The 20296-nt window shown below is 33.6% G+C and overlaps 1 protein-coding gene across 1 annotated transcript in view; it reads left to right on the top strand.

The window, feature by feature from the left end:
* Positions 1-20296, top strand: part of LOC114325498 (suppressor of lurcher protein 1) — a 933155-nt gene that overhangs the window by 603252 nt on the left and 309607 nt on the right. The window contains exon 7 of the mRNA XM_050648175.1: positions 10731-10936. Coding sequence (XP_050504132.1) covers positions 10731-10936 — 206 coding nt within the window. The remainder of the gene's footprint in view (positions 1-10730; positions 10937-20296) is intronic.

The raw sequence follows: 20296 nt of genomic DNA, 5'->3' as shown, positions 1-20296 counted from the left end.
TCGGAGAGGAGTTAAGGAAAACAGACGGCAACTCCAGCGCGAGAATAAAAATTTAAACAAGTCAATTAAAGGGCTATACTGTGATGAAAGAAAATATCAAACCATGGTCTTCGAAACCGCGAGACGAATTATGAAAACTGAAGACCATAATAGCTTTAATCGAAGGACCCGGTAATTTATATTTTGAGTACTTAGCTCTTAGCCAGTCTCGTGTCATAGATATTGTCGAAGGAATATCTATTATTATTTACAAAGCCATAATATATATCTAAGCAGTTTAAGTGTTATACGATGTGATGGTACAAATGTCAATACGGCTGGAAGGTGGAATCATTGGAATTATAGAAAGGCGAGTGCATAAACCATTACAGTGGAATGTATGCCCGTTGCACGCTACTGAACTTGCCTTGCGATATTTGCTGCAAAAACTAGATGCCCGCACAAAAGGTCCCTATCCATATTCTGAGCTGATTGGATCCCCTCTTCCCTGCAATTGCGAAAAAATGCCTGTTATTAAATTTAAACCCATAGAAGCTATCCTGCCTCTTGTAAACGAAAATGATCTAAGTCCAGATCCACAGTATTTATTCAAACTATATAATTATATAGTTTTCTCCAATTATTATAATAATAATAATTTGAGATGGAATATGTTCTCAAAGTTTGGCAGAGAGAATTCCAGAGAAGATGGCACAAACACGTTGGTTCACGACAGCGAACCGCATTCTTAGAGTTTATGTAGCTACAACTGATCCTTATGAAAGCTTAAAGATTTTAGCTGAGTTTGTATTATAAGACAAGTATATTCTCGTATAAGGTTTGAGATAAAAACTCAGCCAAGTTTAAAATATGGTGCCAGGCATCTATGGAAATTAATATAGGCCTCGAGAGATTTTCCGAGTAATGTCTCATCAATTATCAATAAAGTTATTCAAGACAATGCTTAATTTGCACACCCGGAAGTCATTCAAATTTGTATGTTAACAGATTCACGTTAACGTATTAGAGAGGTTGCTGTCAGAAAAATTTTAAAATATAGTAAGGCTGGTATAAAAATTGCGTTTTGATAGTATCCCAAATCCCTAAATCAATTTCGATGCAGAAGATCACATACATCTCATAGTGGGCGGGTGGAACTCGCCATGCAGCTACCTCATCATGATGAGTTCTGGGTTAAATAAATAATAATATACAAAATAATGTTAAATATGTTTATAATAGTTAAATGTAACAACCTTTCGTGCCGAATATTGATTCAAGCAAAGAGCTGCACAGTTCACAGCGCAAAAATAGTAAATAAATATGAATTGTTTACCCCTCTTTTATATTTTTAGTCCTGGGGGCTCTTAAATATTTTTAAATCATAATGAAAATTTTATAATGAGATAGTAGCATCGATATTAATATTTTGGACACTAGCCCGCCCCAAAAATAAAGCAAAAAAAAATATTTATTTTTAGGCCCCCGGGGGCCCGGTCAAAAATATTTTAATTCGGCCTATGTTTGGTACACAGTATTAGGACTACCATACACAACTTTGTTTTACTAGCCCGTTTAAAATTTCCCAAAAAAATTTTTTTTGCCCTTTTTCGGCCCGGCCTACTATACAGTGCGTCCATAAAATAACGCATAAATTCATTATTTTGTAAACCGGCGATATTAAGGAAAATTCCCGAAACAAGTCGATTTCTATTTTTAAATTCCAATTTTTTGGCATATATATCATACTAGTGACGTCATCCATCTGGGCATGATGACGTATCGATGATTTTTTAAATGAGAATAGGGGTCATGTGATAGCTCATTTGAAAGGGTATTCAATTCTCTATTCACTAATATAAACATTAACATATTTATTTATGCAAGGTGTTCAAAAAAACATTTTTTAAATTAAAATAGTTGAGACAAAAAGAAGAATGGATGTAATTTATTTAATTCAAAATACGTTTTACTCTTGTCAGAAAACAGGAAAGAAATGTTTATTTGACAAATAAATATTGTTTTTCACTTAAATTCAATGTTAAAACTGCCACCCACCGGTCTCTTGGCAGTTTGAACATTTCGTTTAAACGAAAATCAATGTTTATTTGTCAAATAAAATATTTTTTCTCTTTACTGACAGTAGTAAAATGCATTTTGAATTAAAATAAATTACATATATTCTTCTTTTTGTCTCACTTATTTTAATTAAAAAAATGTTTTTTGAACACCCTGTATAAATAATTATGTTAATGTTTATATTATTGGATAGAGAATTGAATACCCTTTCAAATGAGCTATCACATGACCCATGTTCCCATTTAAAAAAATCATCGATTACGTCATCACTCCCAGATGGATGACGTCACGAGGATGATATATATGCCAAAAATCGTAATTTAAAAATAAAAATCGACCTGTTTCGGGATTTTTCCTTAAAGTCGCCGGTTTACGAAATAACGAATTTATGCGTTACTTTATGGACGCACTGTATATAGAGGGATGTGGTATTCATTTGCTCGTTCTATAAGGATTTTCATACTTAATAAATGGTCATTTGTGCTAAATCCCTTTCTAAAACAAGTTTTTTCTTTCGACTGGTATCCGTCGAATTTTGTCGTCAATATATTTCTAATTATTCTACTTTTACTTCTACTTCTAATTAATACAAACTAAAATTAAAACTTTAATTGATGCAATGAACCGGTATGACATAAAGTTTTGTATGCACCACGTGCAATATTAGAGGTTTATATCCGCGGGTGACATATAAACTCTCGGGCCAGAGGCCCTCGAGTTTATAAGCTTGTCGCCCTTAGGGTATAAACATCTATTTAATGCACTTGATTCATAAATAACTATAACGTCATAATTGGGAGTACAAAAGAGCAACGTTTTAAAATATACAGCTTCAAGTAGTAAATTCTCATTAGACAAGGCGAAAACGGCGGGTTCGAAGGGAAAAATATTCCCATGAGATTTTTTTGCATAATCACATTCGTGAGACATCCCAGAATAAGGTTCGAGAAGTCGTCCACGTGAAAAGTGTGCCAATTTTAAAAAAAAAAATTTTTAATCAAATTGCAAGAATCAATATTTTTGGAACGAACAATTTTTTCATTAATTTTCTGGACCATTCTGGACAAAAAAGGTCTCTTATAATTTTTCTCTAAAATTGATCGTTTTAGACTTTTTAAAATTGAAAATTTAAATTTAAAATTGAAAAAAACGAAAAATGGCAATTTTCAAGGCTTAATAACTCGGTTAAAAGTTATTATTATGAAAGTTAGTATATGACTAACTTAAAGTTTAAAACCCCCCCTACAAGATCCTGAAGAAATTTTTGTCATTGCTTTATTACTAAGCTGTTATTTTTAAGTTATAGTAATAAGCGCCATGCACGTGTGCGGCGGCTGTAAATCCTGAGTGCGAGAGAGAAGCCATTCCAGCAGTCCAATTGTGCATCTTACTCGCACTCACATTTACAGCCGCATCAATACGATCTAACCCAGTGATACTCAACCTGCGGCCCGCGGGCCGCATGCGGCCCTCTTGCGTTTTTTATGTGGCCCGAAGGCTAACTTAAGGGTTCTGTAAACGATCAAATTATTGTGAACTTGAGTAAGATAGTTGGTGGTGGCTTTTAGCATATATTTGCGACATAACAGGAAAACTTGGCGAACTTAATCGTCGTTTACAAATTAAAAGGTAAACATAAAATTATTTCGCAGTTGAAGAATAAAGTATTTGCTTTCGAGGACAAGCTAAAGATGTAGGTACATTGAGGAAATTAATATAAAAAATCTGTATAACTTTTCGACATTGGTAAAAGGTCAACAAGATGGAATTGATGTATCTCCAGAAAACTTTGCTACTATTTCTAATTACTTAGTTTTCTTGAGCGATGAATTTTAGGAAAGATTTAATGATTTGCGAAAAATTAGAAAATATCTTCTATTAGTGGAAAACCCCTGGCACTTAGAAGTAGCCGCTACTACACAATTTGTGGCATTGGGATTTAATAGCGCAAAGTTATCAGATGAACTAATTGATTTTAAAGATGATACAATTCTGGAGGCAATTTTTAAAGAAAAAAGAGACGCAAATCAATATTGAGAATTCTGGAAATTACTGTTGAATAACTATAAAACTCTCAAAAGTTGCGCTTACTTGCTCTTCACGTTGTTTGCTTGATCATATCTGTGTGAATCTTCATATTCAAAAATGAAATATGCAAAAAAATTTTAAATTGTTGAATAGAGCATTGAATAACCTTTCAAATGAGGTAGCACACGAACTTTATTCTTATTTAAAAAAATCATCGATTAGTCATCACACTCGGATGGATGAAGTCACTAGTATAACATATTTATATGTCAAAAAATCATAATTTATAAAATAAAAAATCGACCTGTTTCAGGATTTTTTCTTATAGTCGCCAATTTATGAAATAACAAATTTATTCATCTCATTATTTGCATCATACTGTATATTACTTCACCTTGATTGCGGCCCGGAAGCTGTGGCAATAGCTACTATGTGGCCCAGGAAAAAAATGTTGAGTATCGCTGATCTAACCGCTCATTGTTATTAATTAAAAATAATAGCTTAGTAGTAAATTAATGACACAGATTTCTTCAGGATCATGTAGCGGCGACTTTAAACTTTGATTTAGTCACTTTCTGACTTTCATAATCATAATTTTTAACAGAGTCATTAATTCTTAAAAATGGCCATTTTCGCGTTTGTCAAATTTTAAATTGCTTATAACTCGAAAAAGATCAACTTTAGAGAAAAATTATAAGAAATCTTTTTTGTCCAGGATGGTCCAAAAAACTTAAAAAAAATTAGTACGGTGCAAGAATATTGATTTTTGCAATTTGATTAAAAAAATTGTTAAAAAAAATTGGCCCACCTTTCACGTGGGCGACTTCTTGAACCTTATTCTAGGATGTCTCACGAATGTGATTATGCAAAAATATCTCATGGGAATATTTTTCCCAACGAACCCGCGGTTTCCGCCTTGTCTACATAGTTAACACGTCATTTATGTATAAATAGATCATTAATGAATACGGAAAGAACGAAATAAACAACTTATTACGATGTCGTCAGCCCGACAGTCAGATGCGGTTGTCAGAGCGTATGTAGACGGTTTTAAACAGTCAATACAAGTAGTTTGACTTCGTAACGTGACCGATAGTAGAATCGTAAGACGATATTTGAACTATTCGTGTAACTTTGCGTCGATTGATAGAATAGACGATTTTACTAATTTTGAGTCAATTTTTTTAAACTTCTGGTCATAATTATTTAACCAATAAGACAAATGGCGTCAAAACCGGAACTAAATATTCGAGCACTACTTTTCAATACTGAATGAATGATACATCACGTACTAATCATTATGGCTTACTCATTCCTAACGGAGAGTTTGCCGCCCTTTTGGGCTATCTGATTCATTTGTTGCGGTAAATCGGTCCGCTGTTGTCCCTTTATTATTATAGCAACGTGTTGTGTGACTTGGACCTGTCCACAATTTTCCTCCATTCTATCCGGGCCTTACACCGCTCCTTCCACTTGTAGCTTCTTTATGGTTTCTAAGAATTAATGTCTCTATCTTGTTTTGGTCTTCCATTTGGTCCCTTTTTTGTTGGTCTCCATCCAGTTATTCGCTTTAGCGAATATCTGGGCTAGCTCTTTCTATGTATCCCAGTCACCTGAGCCTTTGCGCGTTAGCGAACTTGATTATGTCTTCCCGTTGAATGGCTTCTTTAATTTCTTCATTGGTTAATCTAAATTCACCTATACCTATCCTTCCCGATCATATTATTCGTCGAATTATCTTTCCCTCTAAGAAACTTCCATCACATATACTATTTCTGCGAATACCTATAATGTGGCACTTTCGAATACATATTTTAAACGGAAGTATTTATTTATTCAGGTCTTGCTGAGGAGTGTCGAGTAAAATATCGCTTGTATCTACTATTTCGATGTTAAAACAGTACTTCCAGTTGCAACTGTGCAACTAAAAGTCCAAAGTTAAATCTCTTAACTTTATTAACATCTCTTTTGACTCTTTTAAAAACATCAACTTCCCACTAGTCTTATTTACCTTAGTTTTCTCAAGTTAGAGATAAACTGAATAAACTGTATAAAACTATACCTGTTAAAATAGCTCCAACACGCTAAAACTGTCATACTTTAGAACACGAACTTTCTTATATCATTTAGAACAAGTTAATGTTATATACCAAATTCATTATGCTAAATGTAACTCATGCTATATGGGGTCAGTCTGGGCGCTCCCTTAGAGGTAGAATAACCTCTCTCTGGAGTGATATTAATTTATCGAAACACCCTTTCATCACTCTAGCACAGCATATGATTACTTTTAAACATAAGAATGATTTTGATGAAATGAAGATTCTTTGAAACGGAATTAAGTACACCAAAAGACCAAAACTTAACTGAAAGTTAACGTTATATACCAAATTCATTATGCTAAATGTAACTCATGTTATATGGGTCAGACTGGCCGCTCCCTTAGAGGTAGAATAACCTCTCACCGGAGTGATATTAATTTATCGAAACACTCTTTGTGCTCTAGCACAACATGCGATTACTTATTAATGGTAAAATTATTAATTACACCAAAAGAGAACTGACATTTATAACTTGAATTTAATGTACCATTCCTTGATTTTGCAGAATTAAATTGTATATTTGGTTTATGTTCTCTATGGATTTTTCTCTTATATTTACTTATTTGTAAATGGACTGAGAATGTTTACTGTTAAGTAAAGGAAATGTCTTCTAATAAAAGCATGAAGTAGCCGATATTTGTCTTTTATTCTCCACCTTTTGACAGAAGAACTCTCCACTTTAAAGTGAACTATATTTAGTATTTATTTTACATATATTTACACATACTAATCCTAATGAAAGTAAATTATGTTGACATATTTTTCTATTATTTCACTGTTCTAAATATCCGGTAAATAAAAAATAAAAATTTGATGTACGTTGTACATATAATATAATAAAAAGTAACTTCGGCTGACCTCTTTATAGATCTTTGGAGAGCCGCTTCACTTGGTTCTCTATTTGGCCGTTAACGTAGGATAAGCAAGGATGCAGAATAATAAGCTAAAGCTGTAATGATTTTATTTCCGATATTCAGGTTGAGCCGGAATGCCTAATGGACAAGAAAATCCAATTTTTAAATCCATTTTTATACGGGAATCTTCAGATATATATTTCTACTCTTCAGCTGAAATACAAGTTGAGTATGTTCTTACGAAAGGCACTTATGGAATAAAATTATTTCTGTCCTTGTTTTAAAAATAAAAAAAGATATAAAAAAATTATAAATATTTGTATACAAAATCCTTCGTCTTGTTATTCTTCTTCTTTTTGTATAGACATGACTCTGTCTGTTTTTTCAATGTGCCACTAGTAAGTTGTCATTTCATTGTTTTCGTGGTCTTCCAACTGATCGTCTTCTTATTGGGGAACCGTCTCTCGCTGTCCTTACTACTCTATTTGTTGTCATTTGACTTATGTGGTCATTCCATTCTATTCTTCTATTTCTTACCCAGTTATTAATGTTGTCCACCTTGCATCTCCGTCATATTTATATCTGTACTTCTAAGCTCAGTCCCATAGAGTCCAAACTGTTTGTCCAAAACTATTTGTCCAAAAAAATTTTAAAAATATTCGGGAGAGCAAGCCCCCTTTTCACTTAGGTTGATCGTAACAACTCAGGAACCTTCCCGGGTCCATGCACAACAACTTTGATTAAGATCATCTTACGATCAAATGCATAGTTTGCGAATCTATAAGGTACATAAATACATACAAACATTCATTTTTATTTATATACAGGGTGATTGATTAGTAGGGTAAAGCTCAATAGCTCCGCTATAGTAGTAGATAGCAATAAAAGTTAATAACAAAAGTTTTGATGGATTCGACCGTTACCGATTCGACCGATTCGCTTTCAGAACTAACAACAACTTAAGCAAATATATTAAGAACAATAAAAGCCGAAAGAGAAAGCAACTACAGAGTGGTGTGTACAAACTAACTTGTGGTGACTGTCCGAAAACGTACATCGGTCAAACTGGCAGAACTTTTGACAAACGGATAGCAGAACACAAAAGGGCATTCAACAATAGAAAAACAGACACTTCTACATACGCACTTCACCTTCTAGATCATAATCATTCTTTCAATGAAGAGTTTCAAATTCTACATTTTCAAAATAAAGGCCTTAAGCTATCTTTTTTAGAATCTATGGAAATTAATAATCTGAAAAATACAGATATAATTCTGAATGACCAACTCGAGACAAACAGCTCCCCACTCCTCAACCTCTTCAGTTGAAGGCTTAAAAAGGCAAACACATTGTCAACTATATCACTTGAGAAAGGCACTCTGCCGAAACAGCTGTAGTCACTTAGTTATAATAAATTTTGTGGAAGTATAGAAAACAAACGTTTTTCAGTGTTTTATTGTTAAACAAAAATTTTAACCACCTTTGAGCTTAACATTAAAAAATTACTTAGAATGTTACAGGGTGTTCGATAACACAGCGGCAGACAAAACCTATGTTTTTTTAAATAGAACACCCTATATTTTATTTTAAATTCGAAATCCTGTTAACTTTTCCATCACAAAAATATAAAGGTTTGTTATGTTATACAGGGTATTTACAAAGGTATAACCAATTTTATATGAAAATCGTAACAAGTTCAACTCCCTCTATAAATAAAAATAAGCAAAACAACAATGGTTTAATAATGCCATATTTTTTAACGTATTGTCAAAATTTTCAACAATGGTCGATATTGCTAATTTTCTTTATATCAAATACAGGGTGAGTCAAAACGCAAGTACATTATTTTCTCAGTAATTTTAAATGAAATACCCTGTATCAATATCACTATTGAAAAGTACCATTACCGTACTTTAATTTTTAGATAACATTCCCTATGCCTAAATTTATTAGTTTTCGAGATATTTTCATTTTTCAATGGACCAGTAGCGTGGCCACCCAAATCACCACAATTTATTAAACTGGACTGATTTTTTTGGGGTTACGTTAATAATGAAATTTATAAAATACCTCCAACAACAAGGGATGAGATGAAAAATAGAATACAAAGTGTATTTCGATGTGTTAAATCTACAAATGCTCCGTAGAATAAGTAGCTCATTCAATGATCGTTTTTAGGCGTACATAAATGTGTTAGGAGATAATTTTGAACACCTTCAAAATATTAAATAATTAATATTTTTAAATATTAATTAAATATTAAAAATATTTTATTAAAAGTAGCTTCTAATTTTTTCAAACATGTTTTTTGCAAAATGTATTACTGATAAATTATGTTTTGTTGTTTATTTGTTACATTGTTACATTTACATACAAAAGTAGTGTTTAATTGCCTTCACAAAATATTGTATTTTGTGTTTGTGGGTTTTTTGTAAAATTTATTACTAATTTTTTTTATTTGTTGCATTTACATAAAAAGATAGTTTTTAATTGTTTCAAAAATGTTGCATCTAGTGGTTGTGTTTTTGTTTGTAAAATGTATTACTAATAAATTATTTTTATTTCTTTATTTGCTACAGTGTTACATTGATTACCGGATTGATAATCGGTAATCTTCAATTGTCAATTCAGTCATGGCTTACTTAAAATTTGCTCTGAAAAATGAAAATATCTCGAAAACTAATAAATTTGGGCATAGGGAATGTTATATAAAAATTAAGGTACGTTAATGTTACTTTTCAATAATGATATAAAATACAGGGTGTTCCTTTTAACATTACTGAGAAAATATTTTACTTGCGTTTTGACTCACCCTGTATTTGACATAAATAAAATTAGCAATATCATTAATTCTTAAAAATTTTGACAATAAATAAAAAATATGGCATTAATAAACCATTGCTGTTGTGCTTATTTTTATTTATACAGGGAGTTGAACTTGTTACGATTTTCATACAAAATTGGATATAACTTTGTAAATACCCAGTATAACATTACAAACCTTTATATTTTTGTGATGGAGAAGTTAATAGGATTTCGAATATAAAATAAAATATAGGGTGTTCCATTTAAAAAAAAACATAAGTTTGGTCTGCTACTATGTTATCGAACATCCTGTAACATTCTAACTAATTTTGTAGTGTGAAGCTCAAAGGTGGCTAAAATTTTTGTTATTAACTTTTATTGCTATCTATTACTATAGCGGAGCTATTGAGCTGTACCCTACTAATCAATCACCCTGTAGATGAAAAATATTTAAACGCCTATTAAAAAATAACGGTTGGAGATAGAAAAGTGAAAATTTAGATTTTTATTTGTATTTTGATTCTACATCATATAAAATTAAGAAAAAACAGTTATTCCAAGAAAATTTAAAAAAATTTCAGGGGGCAAGCCCCCTTTTCACTTGGGTTGATCGTACCAACTCAGAAACCTTCCCGGGTTCATGCACAACAATTTTGATTAAGATTATCTTACGATCAAATGCATAGTTTGCGAATCTATGAGGTACATACATACAAACATTCATTTTTATTTATATAGAGAAAAATAAAAAAAAACAAAATTTTCTTAAATTTTGTGAGCGACCTGTGTTGTCTGATATGCAGTGTATTTTTATAATATATTTTATAAATATTTTTTTAGTTTTTGTCATATATGTAGTGTTAATGTTTCAATTTATTTTTAGCTGTCTAAATCGAGCAGACATTATCCGAGTCTTTGATGGCAGCAGATCTTCGGATCCCTCCATAATACTCTTATGTAACGAAGAGACGCAGATTGAAATACTTTCAACTGGTCCAGATCTGTTCATTGAATTCGTAGCGAATTCGGATAATCCTGGACGTGGATTTAAAGGAAAATTTCAGTTTCAACCCAGTGATAATGTAGTAGGTAAATAAGACAAATGTTGTAAAATTGTACAATTTCTTGACTTTTTTAAGCCAATTATGAGAGTAAATTGTACAAAAAAACACGGACTTTACATATTTATGTAAAAGTTAAATTGGCTGAGAATTTGCAGAGTCGTACCGTTTGTTCTAATTTCTGCAAAAGTCAGAAATCAATGGATTATGAGTTATAGAGCTTTAAAAGAAAAAGAACAAAATGCAAAATTTTGACGCCTGTCAAAATTTTCAATGTACTTTAAATGTAATCATTTTTTTTAATCCTAACAAAACTAATAAGTATTTTTGAAAAATTTAAACGCAGAATGAAAGATTAGGTACTTTATTACCGAGGGCCGAAAGTCCCTTAGAATGAATAAAAAGTTTCTTTTGAATGAGGTATTTGAAATTAAAAATCACACTAAATTTTCTTTTAGTTTTTCACCCCCATAACTTATTAAAATAAACATAGAAGTTTCCAGGGAGTTCGGCCCTCTGTATTAACGCAATCTTTCATTCTGCGTTTAAATTTTTTTAAAATACGTATTAGTTTTCTCAGGATTCGAAAAAAATTAATCCTGTTTAAATAGCATTGAAGCCGAAAGTTCGTATCCATCCCCGTAAAGCAGTGTTTCCCAACGTGGGGCTCACGCCCCACAGGGGAACAGCGGAGCAATTTTGTTGCTAAGGGGGGCAATTCAAAAATAGACTCGACACGAGTTTAACCCTTTCACTACTAGTCATGTAAATTCCATGCTAGGTTTCGGTGCAAAATTTAACAAAAAAAGCAAATTCTTAAATAATTTGCTGTAAATAATTGTTAGGTACTTCGCTAGACAAAAATATCAACTGGATGTTTTTCGGCGTCAAGTAAACTTAAAATTTTGAAAAGAGATCAACATTAAAGTCTCCATTTACTGCTCATACTTCAACTAACATCTATTAGCCAATGTAAAACACGACCTAGCGCTGACTGCGGCTCTAACCACCAACTTCTTTTTGCAACGCTAAAGCAAAAATTCAAGGCATTTGCTAGGATCCGAAACAAGAGGATATCAAAAATAAAAGATACACAACAATTTAAAAGACAATGTAATGAAAGATTCGAAAATATTTTACCAACTATCGTCACTCATGATTCCGAAAAGATTTGGTTATCTTTTAAAAATACCTTGATACAGACCTTGACTGACTGCGAGGCACAGTCTAAGGGTCTAGGACATTTCGCCGTCGCCGTTTCGCCGTCGCCATTTCGCCGTCGCCGTTTCGCCGTCGAGCCATTTCGCCGTCGCCGTTTCGCCGTCGAGCCATTTCGCCGTCGCCATTACTTGTATATAAGTTTTGAATAGTTTTCGAACGATTATATTTCGAACACTTTTGCATAATGAAGTTTTTTATTTTTGATACAGTAAAAACAATTGAAATTGAAATTCCTTTTCTCAATATTGTTTATTTCCGGGGATCTCATAATAGTCATATTTTTAATACTGTAAATATTTTATTTTTCAGACGAAACCAATGTATAGTTGAATACGAAAATATAACTTGGTTTAACTACCAACATCAGCATTTTATTTACACTGACATTTAGTATAAAAAAAAGTTAGTATGTTATCACGTTCTTGTAAACTTAACCAATGCCGGGATGGCGACGGCGAAACGGCCGACGGCGAACTGGCTCGACGGCGAAATGACCGACGGCGAAGTGGCTCGACGGCGAAACGGCGACGGCGAAATGGCGACGGCGAAACGGCGACGGCGAAACGTCCCAGTCCGCAGTCTAATGCCGTCTCAACCGGACCAAAAAAAGTGTGGATGTCTGCAGATAATTTTGACCTCGTTGAAGAACGTAGAAAACTTAAAATTGCTGGAATCGAGCACCTTCTCAGGAATTCCCAGTACCGACAGCTATCTAGAGCTATTCAGGCTGCTTGTAGACGAGACAAAAACAAACATATAGAGAAAATCTGGAGAGAAATTCAACTACATGCCGACACAAATAACACCAAAGAACTCTTTGATAAAGTCAGACTACTCACACGTAAATTCAAGCAGAAATCTTGATCTATCAAAGATGATGAAGGTAATGTACAGACGGATTTGGACAAGGTTATTGATGTTTGGAGGGCGTATTGTAAGTCTTTATACGCCAATACGGACCAGATGCCAGCGGACACCCCGTTTGTACCTGACTGCCAGACCTCCACTTTCCATTCTCCTTCAACAAAGACACACCACACTAGTTTTGAATCTGAACCTGACATACTTTTTTCCGAGGTGGAATTCGCTTTAAAAAGACTTAAGTTAAACAAAGCAGCAGGATATGATCTCATTACTGCAGACGTCTTGAAGCATCTTCCGGAATGTGGAGTGAAAATATTACATCGATTGTGTAATTAAATATGGCACACAGGCGTCTGGCCTGAGGATTGGAGAAAGACCATAATCATACCTCTTCATAAGAAAGGTTCAACAAATAATTGTAACAACTACAGGCTATTAGCTCTAATATCACACGCCAGTAAGGTGATCCTCTACATACTGCAACGGCGTCTAGAAAACTCCATAAGTTGGCAAATAGCACCTGAGCAGGCTGGATTTGTAAAGGGCAGAGGTACTAGAGAACAAATCCTTAATGTAAGAAACATCATAGAAAAAGCCAGAGAATACCAGATCCCGATATTTATATGTTTCGTCGATTATACAAAGGCCTTTGATAATGTTAGATGGGACAAACTATGGAACATATTGACGACAATGGGTGTACCTAAACACTTGACTCACCTTATTAGCAAACTGTACCAAGATAACCTGGCATATATTCGAATGGACGGATATGGACCTGTCTGACAAATGCACTTTGGAGCAGGGAGTACGCCAAGGATGCGTTTTATCTCCCTTATTATTTAACATCTATTCGGAGTTCATAATGCGCAGAGTCTTGGATGATTGGGAGGGAGGAGTAAACCTAGGTGGTGTTAAGATATCTAACTTGCGTTTCGCAGACGACACTACACTTCTAGCCTCTACTCCAGAAGAAATTACTGAATTATTAAAAAAACTCGAGGTAGAAAGTGCTAAATTTGGACTCATGGTTAACTACAACAAAACCAAAATCATGGTTATTGATCGCCAACAACAGTTTCCTAAAACCCAAACTATTGCGGTATGCGAGGTAGTCTCATCTATGATATAACTTGGAGCTCTAGTTAACAACACAGGCAGTTGTGAACCCGAAATTAGAAGACGCATTCAACTAGCAAGAGCAGCAATGAGTGAACTAAACGGGGTATGGCGTGATCGTCACATTACTATGACAAGCAAAAAGAGACTCGTTTCAACTCTGGTCTTTTCCATATTTTACTATGCATGCGAGACATGGACAGTCAAAGAATCAGATAGACGACGTATAGATGCCTTTGAAATGTGGACATGGAGACGCCTGCTTCGAATTCCATGGACGGCTCGCCGTACAAATATCTCGGTTCTGGATGAAATTAAACCGGATCAGCGTCTCTCCAGTACCGTTTACTCTAGAATTTTAAAGTTCTTTGGTCATATCCATCGAAGTGATCACAAAATGGAGCGGTTGGTGGTCCAAGGAAGGCCTCAGACTCAACGCCAACGCGGAAGATCTCCACAGCGATGGGTGGACATTACTAAAAAGCTTCTCAACAAACAGTATACTGAGGCAATACATGTAACTGATGACCGAGACCAGTGGAGAAATATTATCAATCAAACTGTCCGAGCTGCTGAAGCCCAATTATGAACCACAACACATCTACTAAGATGTTAATGACTATGATGATGACTTCAACTAATAATCGTGTTTTTGAGGCTAGTTGTCGGTTCGCTAAACTCAGACACAACTGGCTACTTATTTTAGTAGGTAATTTTTTTATTTTTTATTATACTTACTATTAATTATTTACGTATTATATATTCACTAGCCAATTGTGTCTGAGTTTAGCGAACAGGAAAAACGTTATACCATAGGGGAGAATTTAATAACATTTCTTAACGGTTCTTAAAAAAGATGACAAATATGTAAAGGCTTTGCAACTCAGTAACAATAATGTTAGCAGAAGAATAGACAAAATGAGTGAAGATATTGAAAAACAACTTGTTGAAAAGCTAAAAATAAGAAATTTGTAAGTAAAAACGGATGAATCAACTTTGAGAGACATTGAGGTAGTATTGACAACTTACGTAAGATATACTTATAAAGGCTAGTTTGTTGAAAAATTGGGGTTCTGTAAGTGATTAGAAAGCAGCACTACCTCCAAAGTTAGATACTAATCTAAAAAACTGCTTGATGTCAATGATATACCAACAAAAAATATAAAATCTTGTACTGCAGACGGTGCTCCTAATATGATGGCAAGAAAAATGACTGCTTAAAATTTATGAATGATGCGAATCCAAAAATGATTATTGTGCATTGTGTTATCCATGGGGAAAACTTGGTAGCTAAAAACATCTCGCCTGTCTAAATGAAGTACTGCATTCAGTAGTAAAGTGTGTTAATGCTATTAAAACTAATACCAAATGTGAGCGTCTTTTTTTAAGCTATTTTGTGAAGAACGTAATGAAGCCTCCGTGAGACTTTTATTTCATACTGGAGTAAGATGGCTACCTAAGTTGCTTGAAAAGATTTGTGGAACTGTTTGATACCTTTTGAAAAATTTGAACAGTGTCATCGACTCCAAAAATGTGAAGTAACTGATATCGTTTTATTTATTATTAGGCTATTGATTATATTCAAAATAAGATAGCTAAAAGGAACTACAACGTTAACGGGGTTTTATTATTTCATATGGTCAATAGACATCTATATATGAAAAAACCGCGAAGTTCTACCATTTAAAGGGGTGCGTTTTTGAGAAATGGGTGAATTAGTCCCTGGGCACAGGTTATATTAGGGTGAGTTCTATGCAATTTTGGTACAAACATATCTACATAAAAATTGTTCCTGGTTAAATTTTCTATCTAAATATCACTTTTTAAAGTCAATGATACTTTTTTTTTAAAAATACATTCAAAAGAAAAAGCACAAAGAAATCCAAAAGATGGCTTTTGCTTTTTGTCCCATAACTTTTGTCCATGAGAATATAGGTATAGACATTGCTTTACAGAAAAAAAAACCTACATATTTCTTCTTTAAAATGTTGTTTATTAGAGGTAATTAGGATTTATAGTTTTCGAAATATGATTTTTCAAAGTTCGCCACTCACAGCAATTTTGGGCAATTTTCCTTGTCATTTCGCAAATATTGTTCTGTAACTTTTTCCTACGTAACTTTAGGTATATGCAATGGTACAAGTAATAGAAATAGAAATCAATTACCTTTAAAATGGTCTACTGTATAACGCTGTACGACTTTTTTTTAAAGAGATTATGGTTTTTCAAGCTTTTATACTTTTAACGATTTTTTATAATATAATATAAAAATAAAATAATACTATTATATAAAAAAAATATTATTTCTTACATTTTTTACAATTATTTTTGAAATTTCTCATTATAACTTTCTTTTCTTGTACATGAATCTACTATATATTGCTCAATAACAAGGACTTACTTTCTGTTCTTTAAAATGGTGTATCATCTATATTTAAATATGTAATGGAAACCGAGTGATTCTTTGATATTTTTTTACCTGTATTATTTAAAATTATTTCTTTTACAAAAATTAAATAAACATTAGTCTTAGAAGACATCACTTTAGTTAAAATTATTTAAACGTTGACATTTAAAAATTTTTCAAAATCAAAGTCCATCACTTCGTTAGCATTAGCTTCAATATCTTCCTCTGGCACCTCAGTTATCTTAGAGTTCCCACAATTAGTACCCATGCACATACACCCTTTGCAGAATATTTAACAACTAATTTTTATCTTCCTACAACCGCAGTTTTTTGTACATCCTTTGGTACATTTACATCCTATTTTTTCAAGCAAAGCTTCTGGTGCAGGAGCTTTAACAGTAAATATTGGAATTAATCCATATTTTAAAATTTGCCCGGCCAAGTCAAGTGGATCCAAAGTATTACCTATAAAAAATAAGATTCAATCATAACACACAATCACATAAAATAGTTATAATGAGGAATTTAAAAAATAATCCTAAAATCAAAAATCGTTGCAAGTACTTATTAAATTTTGAAAAAGCATATCTTATTAAAAAATTTCTAGAATTTTTTATAATACATCATTTGAAAGCAAACAGAATAAGCTTTCTTTTTTATTATATAATATATACCTAAATGTAGAAAAAAAAGTTATAATGGGAAATTTAAAAAATAATCGTAAAAAATATAAAAACTCGTTCAAAGTATAAAGTCTTGAAAAAGATAACCTCTTTAAAAGAAATCGTACAGCATTATACAGTAGAACATTTTAAAGGTAATTGATTTCTGTTCCTCTCACATGTACATTGCATATGCCTAAAGTTACGTAGAAAAAAGTTACAGAACAATATTTGCGAAATAACAAGGAAAATTGACCAAAATTGCTGTGAGTGGCGAACTTTGAAAAATCATATTTCGAAAACTGTAAATCCTAATGACCTCTACTAAACATCATTTTAAAGACAAAATATGTAAGTTTTTTTTCTGTGAAGCAATGTCTATACCTACATCCCCGTGGACAAAAGTTATGGGACAAAAACAAAATTTCTTTCTTCTGGGTTTCTTTGTGCTTTTTCTTTTGAATATATTTTTGTAAAAAAAAGTATCTTTTACTTCAAAAAGTTATATTTAGATAGGAAATTTAACCAGGAACAATCTTTATGTAGAAGCGTTTGTACCAAAAGTGCATAGAACTCACCCTAATGTAACCTGTGCCCAGGGACTAATTCACCGATTTCTCAAAAACGCACCCCTTTAGATGGTAGCACTCTGCGGTTTTTTCATATATAGAGATTCATTGACCATATGAATTAATAAAACCCCGTTAACGTTGTAGTTCCTTTCTATAGTACATAATCAATAGCCTATATAGTCAACTATCTGAATAATCTGTCGCTTGATTTAAAAAAAAAGATTTTCTGATTTAAAACAAATTGATTTTGAATATGGATGATGCAGCCAATGTTAAAGGATTTGTCTGATATATCAAATGTGCAGTATCAAGAAGAGCTCGCAGAATTGCAAAATAATGAGTCAAGTAAAAATTTATTTAATAAAAAGAGAACGATGGCATGGCTTTGTGAGGAAACAGAAATCAATTCCCAATTCCAACCAAATGTGCAAGAAAACTATTGCTACCATTTCAATCTTCATATTCAGCTGAATGTAAATTCAGTCCTGTAAATGATTTTCTGGTAAAAAAAGAAATCAGCTGGATATAACACAACGTAAAGACTTGGGATAAACAACGACCTCTATGAAGATATACTAACCAGACGTATACAAGACTTAGAAAACGAAATAGAAGACATCGAACTAGCAAATAGTCTCATAACGGAGGCACTTAAAGAAACCGAAAGGGAGTGCTGCCCGACGGTCGTGACCCATAAAGAAAAATTAAGCCAAGATACCAAAGAGTTAATAAGTAAAAGAAGACAACTGACGGAAAAATACGACTCCAACTACACAACACTGAAGAAATTAAATAAAGATATCCACCGGTCAATCCGAAAAGACATAAGAGAAAACAATACAAGAGAAATAACTCAAATAATTCAAGAAAACAAAAGTTTAAAAGTTTTGCGGCGAAATACGAATAACATTGGCAACAAAAATATGTACAGAATAAGAAATAAAGACAACAGCATTGCTACGGATAGAACCGAAATCCTTAAGGTTGTCGAATCGTTTTATCGCGAAATGTATGAGAGCACCAACGCAAGGCAAGATCAGCTCCTGTCCAAAATCACAAACCAGGGATCAGAATTAATGCCAGAAGTAACACCATACGAAGTTAAAAAGACACTTTCAGAAATGAAAAATAATAAATCCCCTGGCGATGACGGAGTAGTGATCGAGGCAATCAAACAAGGTGGAAATAAAATTATCCAGGTTTTGGCCAAACTTTTCATCGAATGCATTTACCAAGGAAAAACGCCTTCTCAATGGAACAATGCAGTCATTGTTTTATTGCACAAGAAAGGTGACATAACAGATCTAAAAAACTACCGTCCTATCAGTCTGCTATCACACATTTATAAACTTTTCACAAAAATTATCAAAAAGAGACTGGAGGCTAAGTTAGACTTCTATCAGCCTAGAGAACAAGCTGGCTTCAGATCCGGATACAGCACTAACGACCACTTACTGGTAATAAAAAACTTGATCGAGAAGTCTGCCGAATACAACAAACCATTGGCACTGATATTCGTGGACTACGAGAAAACGTTCGATACCATAAACCAGCAGAAAATGTTAAAAGCATTGACAGAATGCCGAATAGATTATCGCTATACTAACATGATAAAATATATCTACCACAACGCAATGGCTAGCGTAAGACTATCTGATCAACAAACAAATAAATTCTGTATACAGCGAGGAGTACGGCAAGGAGACACCATCTCACCAAAGCTGTTCACAACCCTTTTGGAACACTGTTTTAAAAAGGCAGATCTGAACGAATATGGTATCAACATAAATGGAGAGAAGCTCAGTCATTTGAGATTCGCAGATGACATCGTCCTTATAGCCGATCGTATGGATGATGCAATAATAATTTTGAACAAGTTATATCACGCTTCCTTAGAGGTCGCACTAAAGATTAACATCAACAAGACGCAAATAATGACTAATCTGGTGCTAAATCGTAATATTGTTCTTGATGGAATGAATATTGAGCAGACTGCATCTTATAAGTACTTGGGACATGAAATTCGATTGGGAAGAGATAACCAGACGTGCGAGCTCCAACGTCGCATAGGATTAGCCTGGGCAGCGTTTGGTAAACTGAGCTATGCATTTAAATCGGACTTACCCATATGCCTGAAAAGGAAAATCTTTGACCAGTGTGTATTGCCTGTACTCACTTATGGAGCGGAAACATTAACACTCACAAAAAAGGTAGTGAACAAGATTCGCATAACTCAAAGGGCTATGGAGCGCCAGATGTTGGGTGTCTCCCTGAGGGACCGAATCCCAAAGGAAGAAATACGTCGTAGAACAAAAACAGCGGACGCCGTCGAAAGAATCGCGTCGCTTAAGTGGAATTGGGCAGGACACGTCGCCAGATTGTCAGACAACCGATGGACAAAACGTATTGTCGAGTGGAGGCCACGAGAAGAAGCACTACGGAGCAGAGGACGACCACCAACCAGATGGGCTGACGATCTGAAACGTATTGTCGGCAACTGGATGCAAGCCGCACAAAACAGAGAAAGATGGAAAGAGCTGAGG

The sequence above is a fragment of the Diabrotica virgifera genome, chromosome 4 (assembly GCF_917563875.1).
Source record: "Diabrotica virgifera virgifera chromosome 4, PGI_DIABVI_V3a".
In the NCBI taxonomy this organism is placed as follows: Eukaryota; Metazoa; Arthropoda; class Insecta; order Coleoptera; family Chrysomelidae; genus Diabrotica; species Diabrotica virgifera.
Note: the sequence above shows the minus strand (reverse complement) of the source record. Positions and strands in the feature narration are given on the sequence as shown.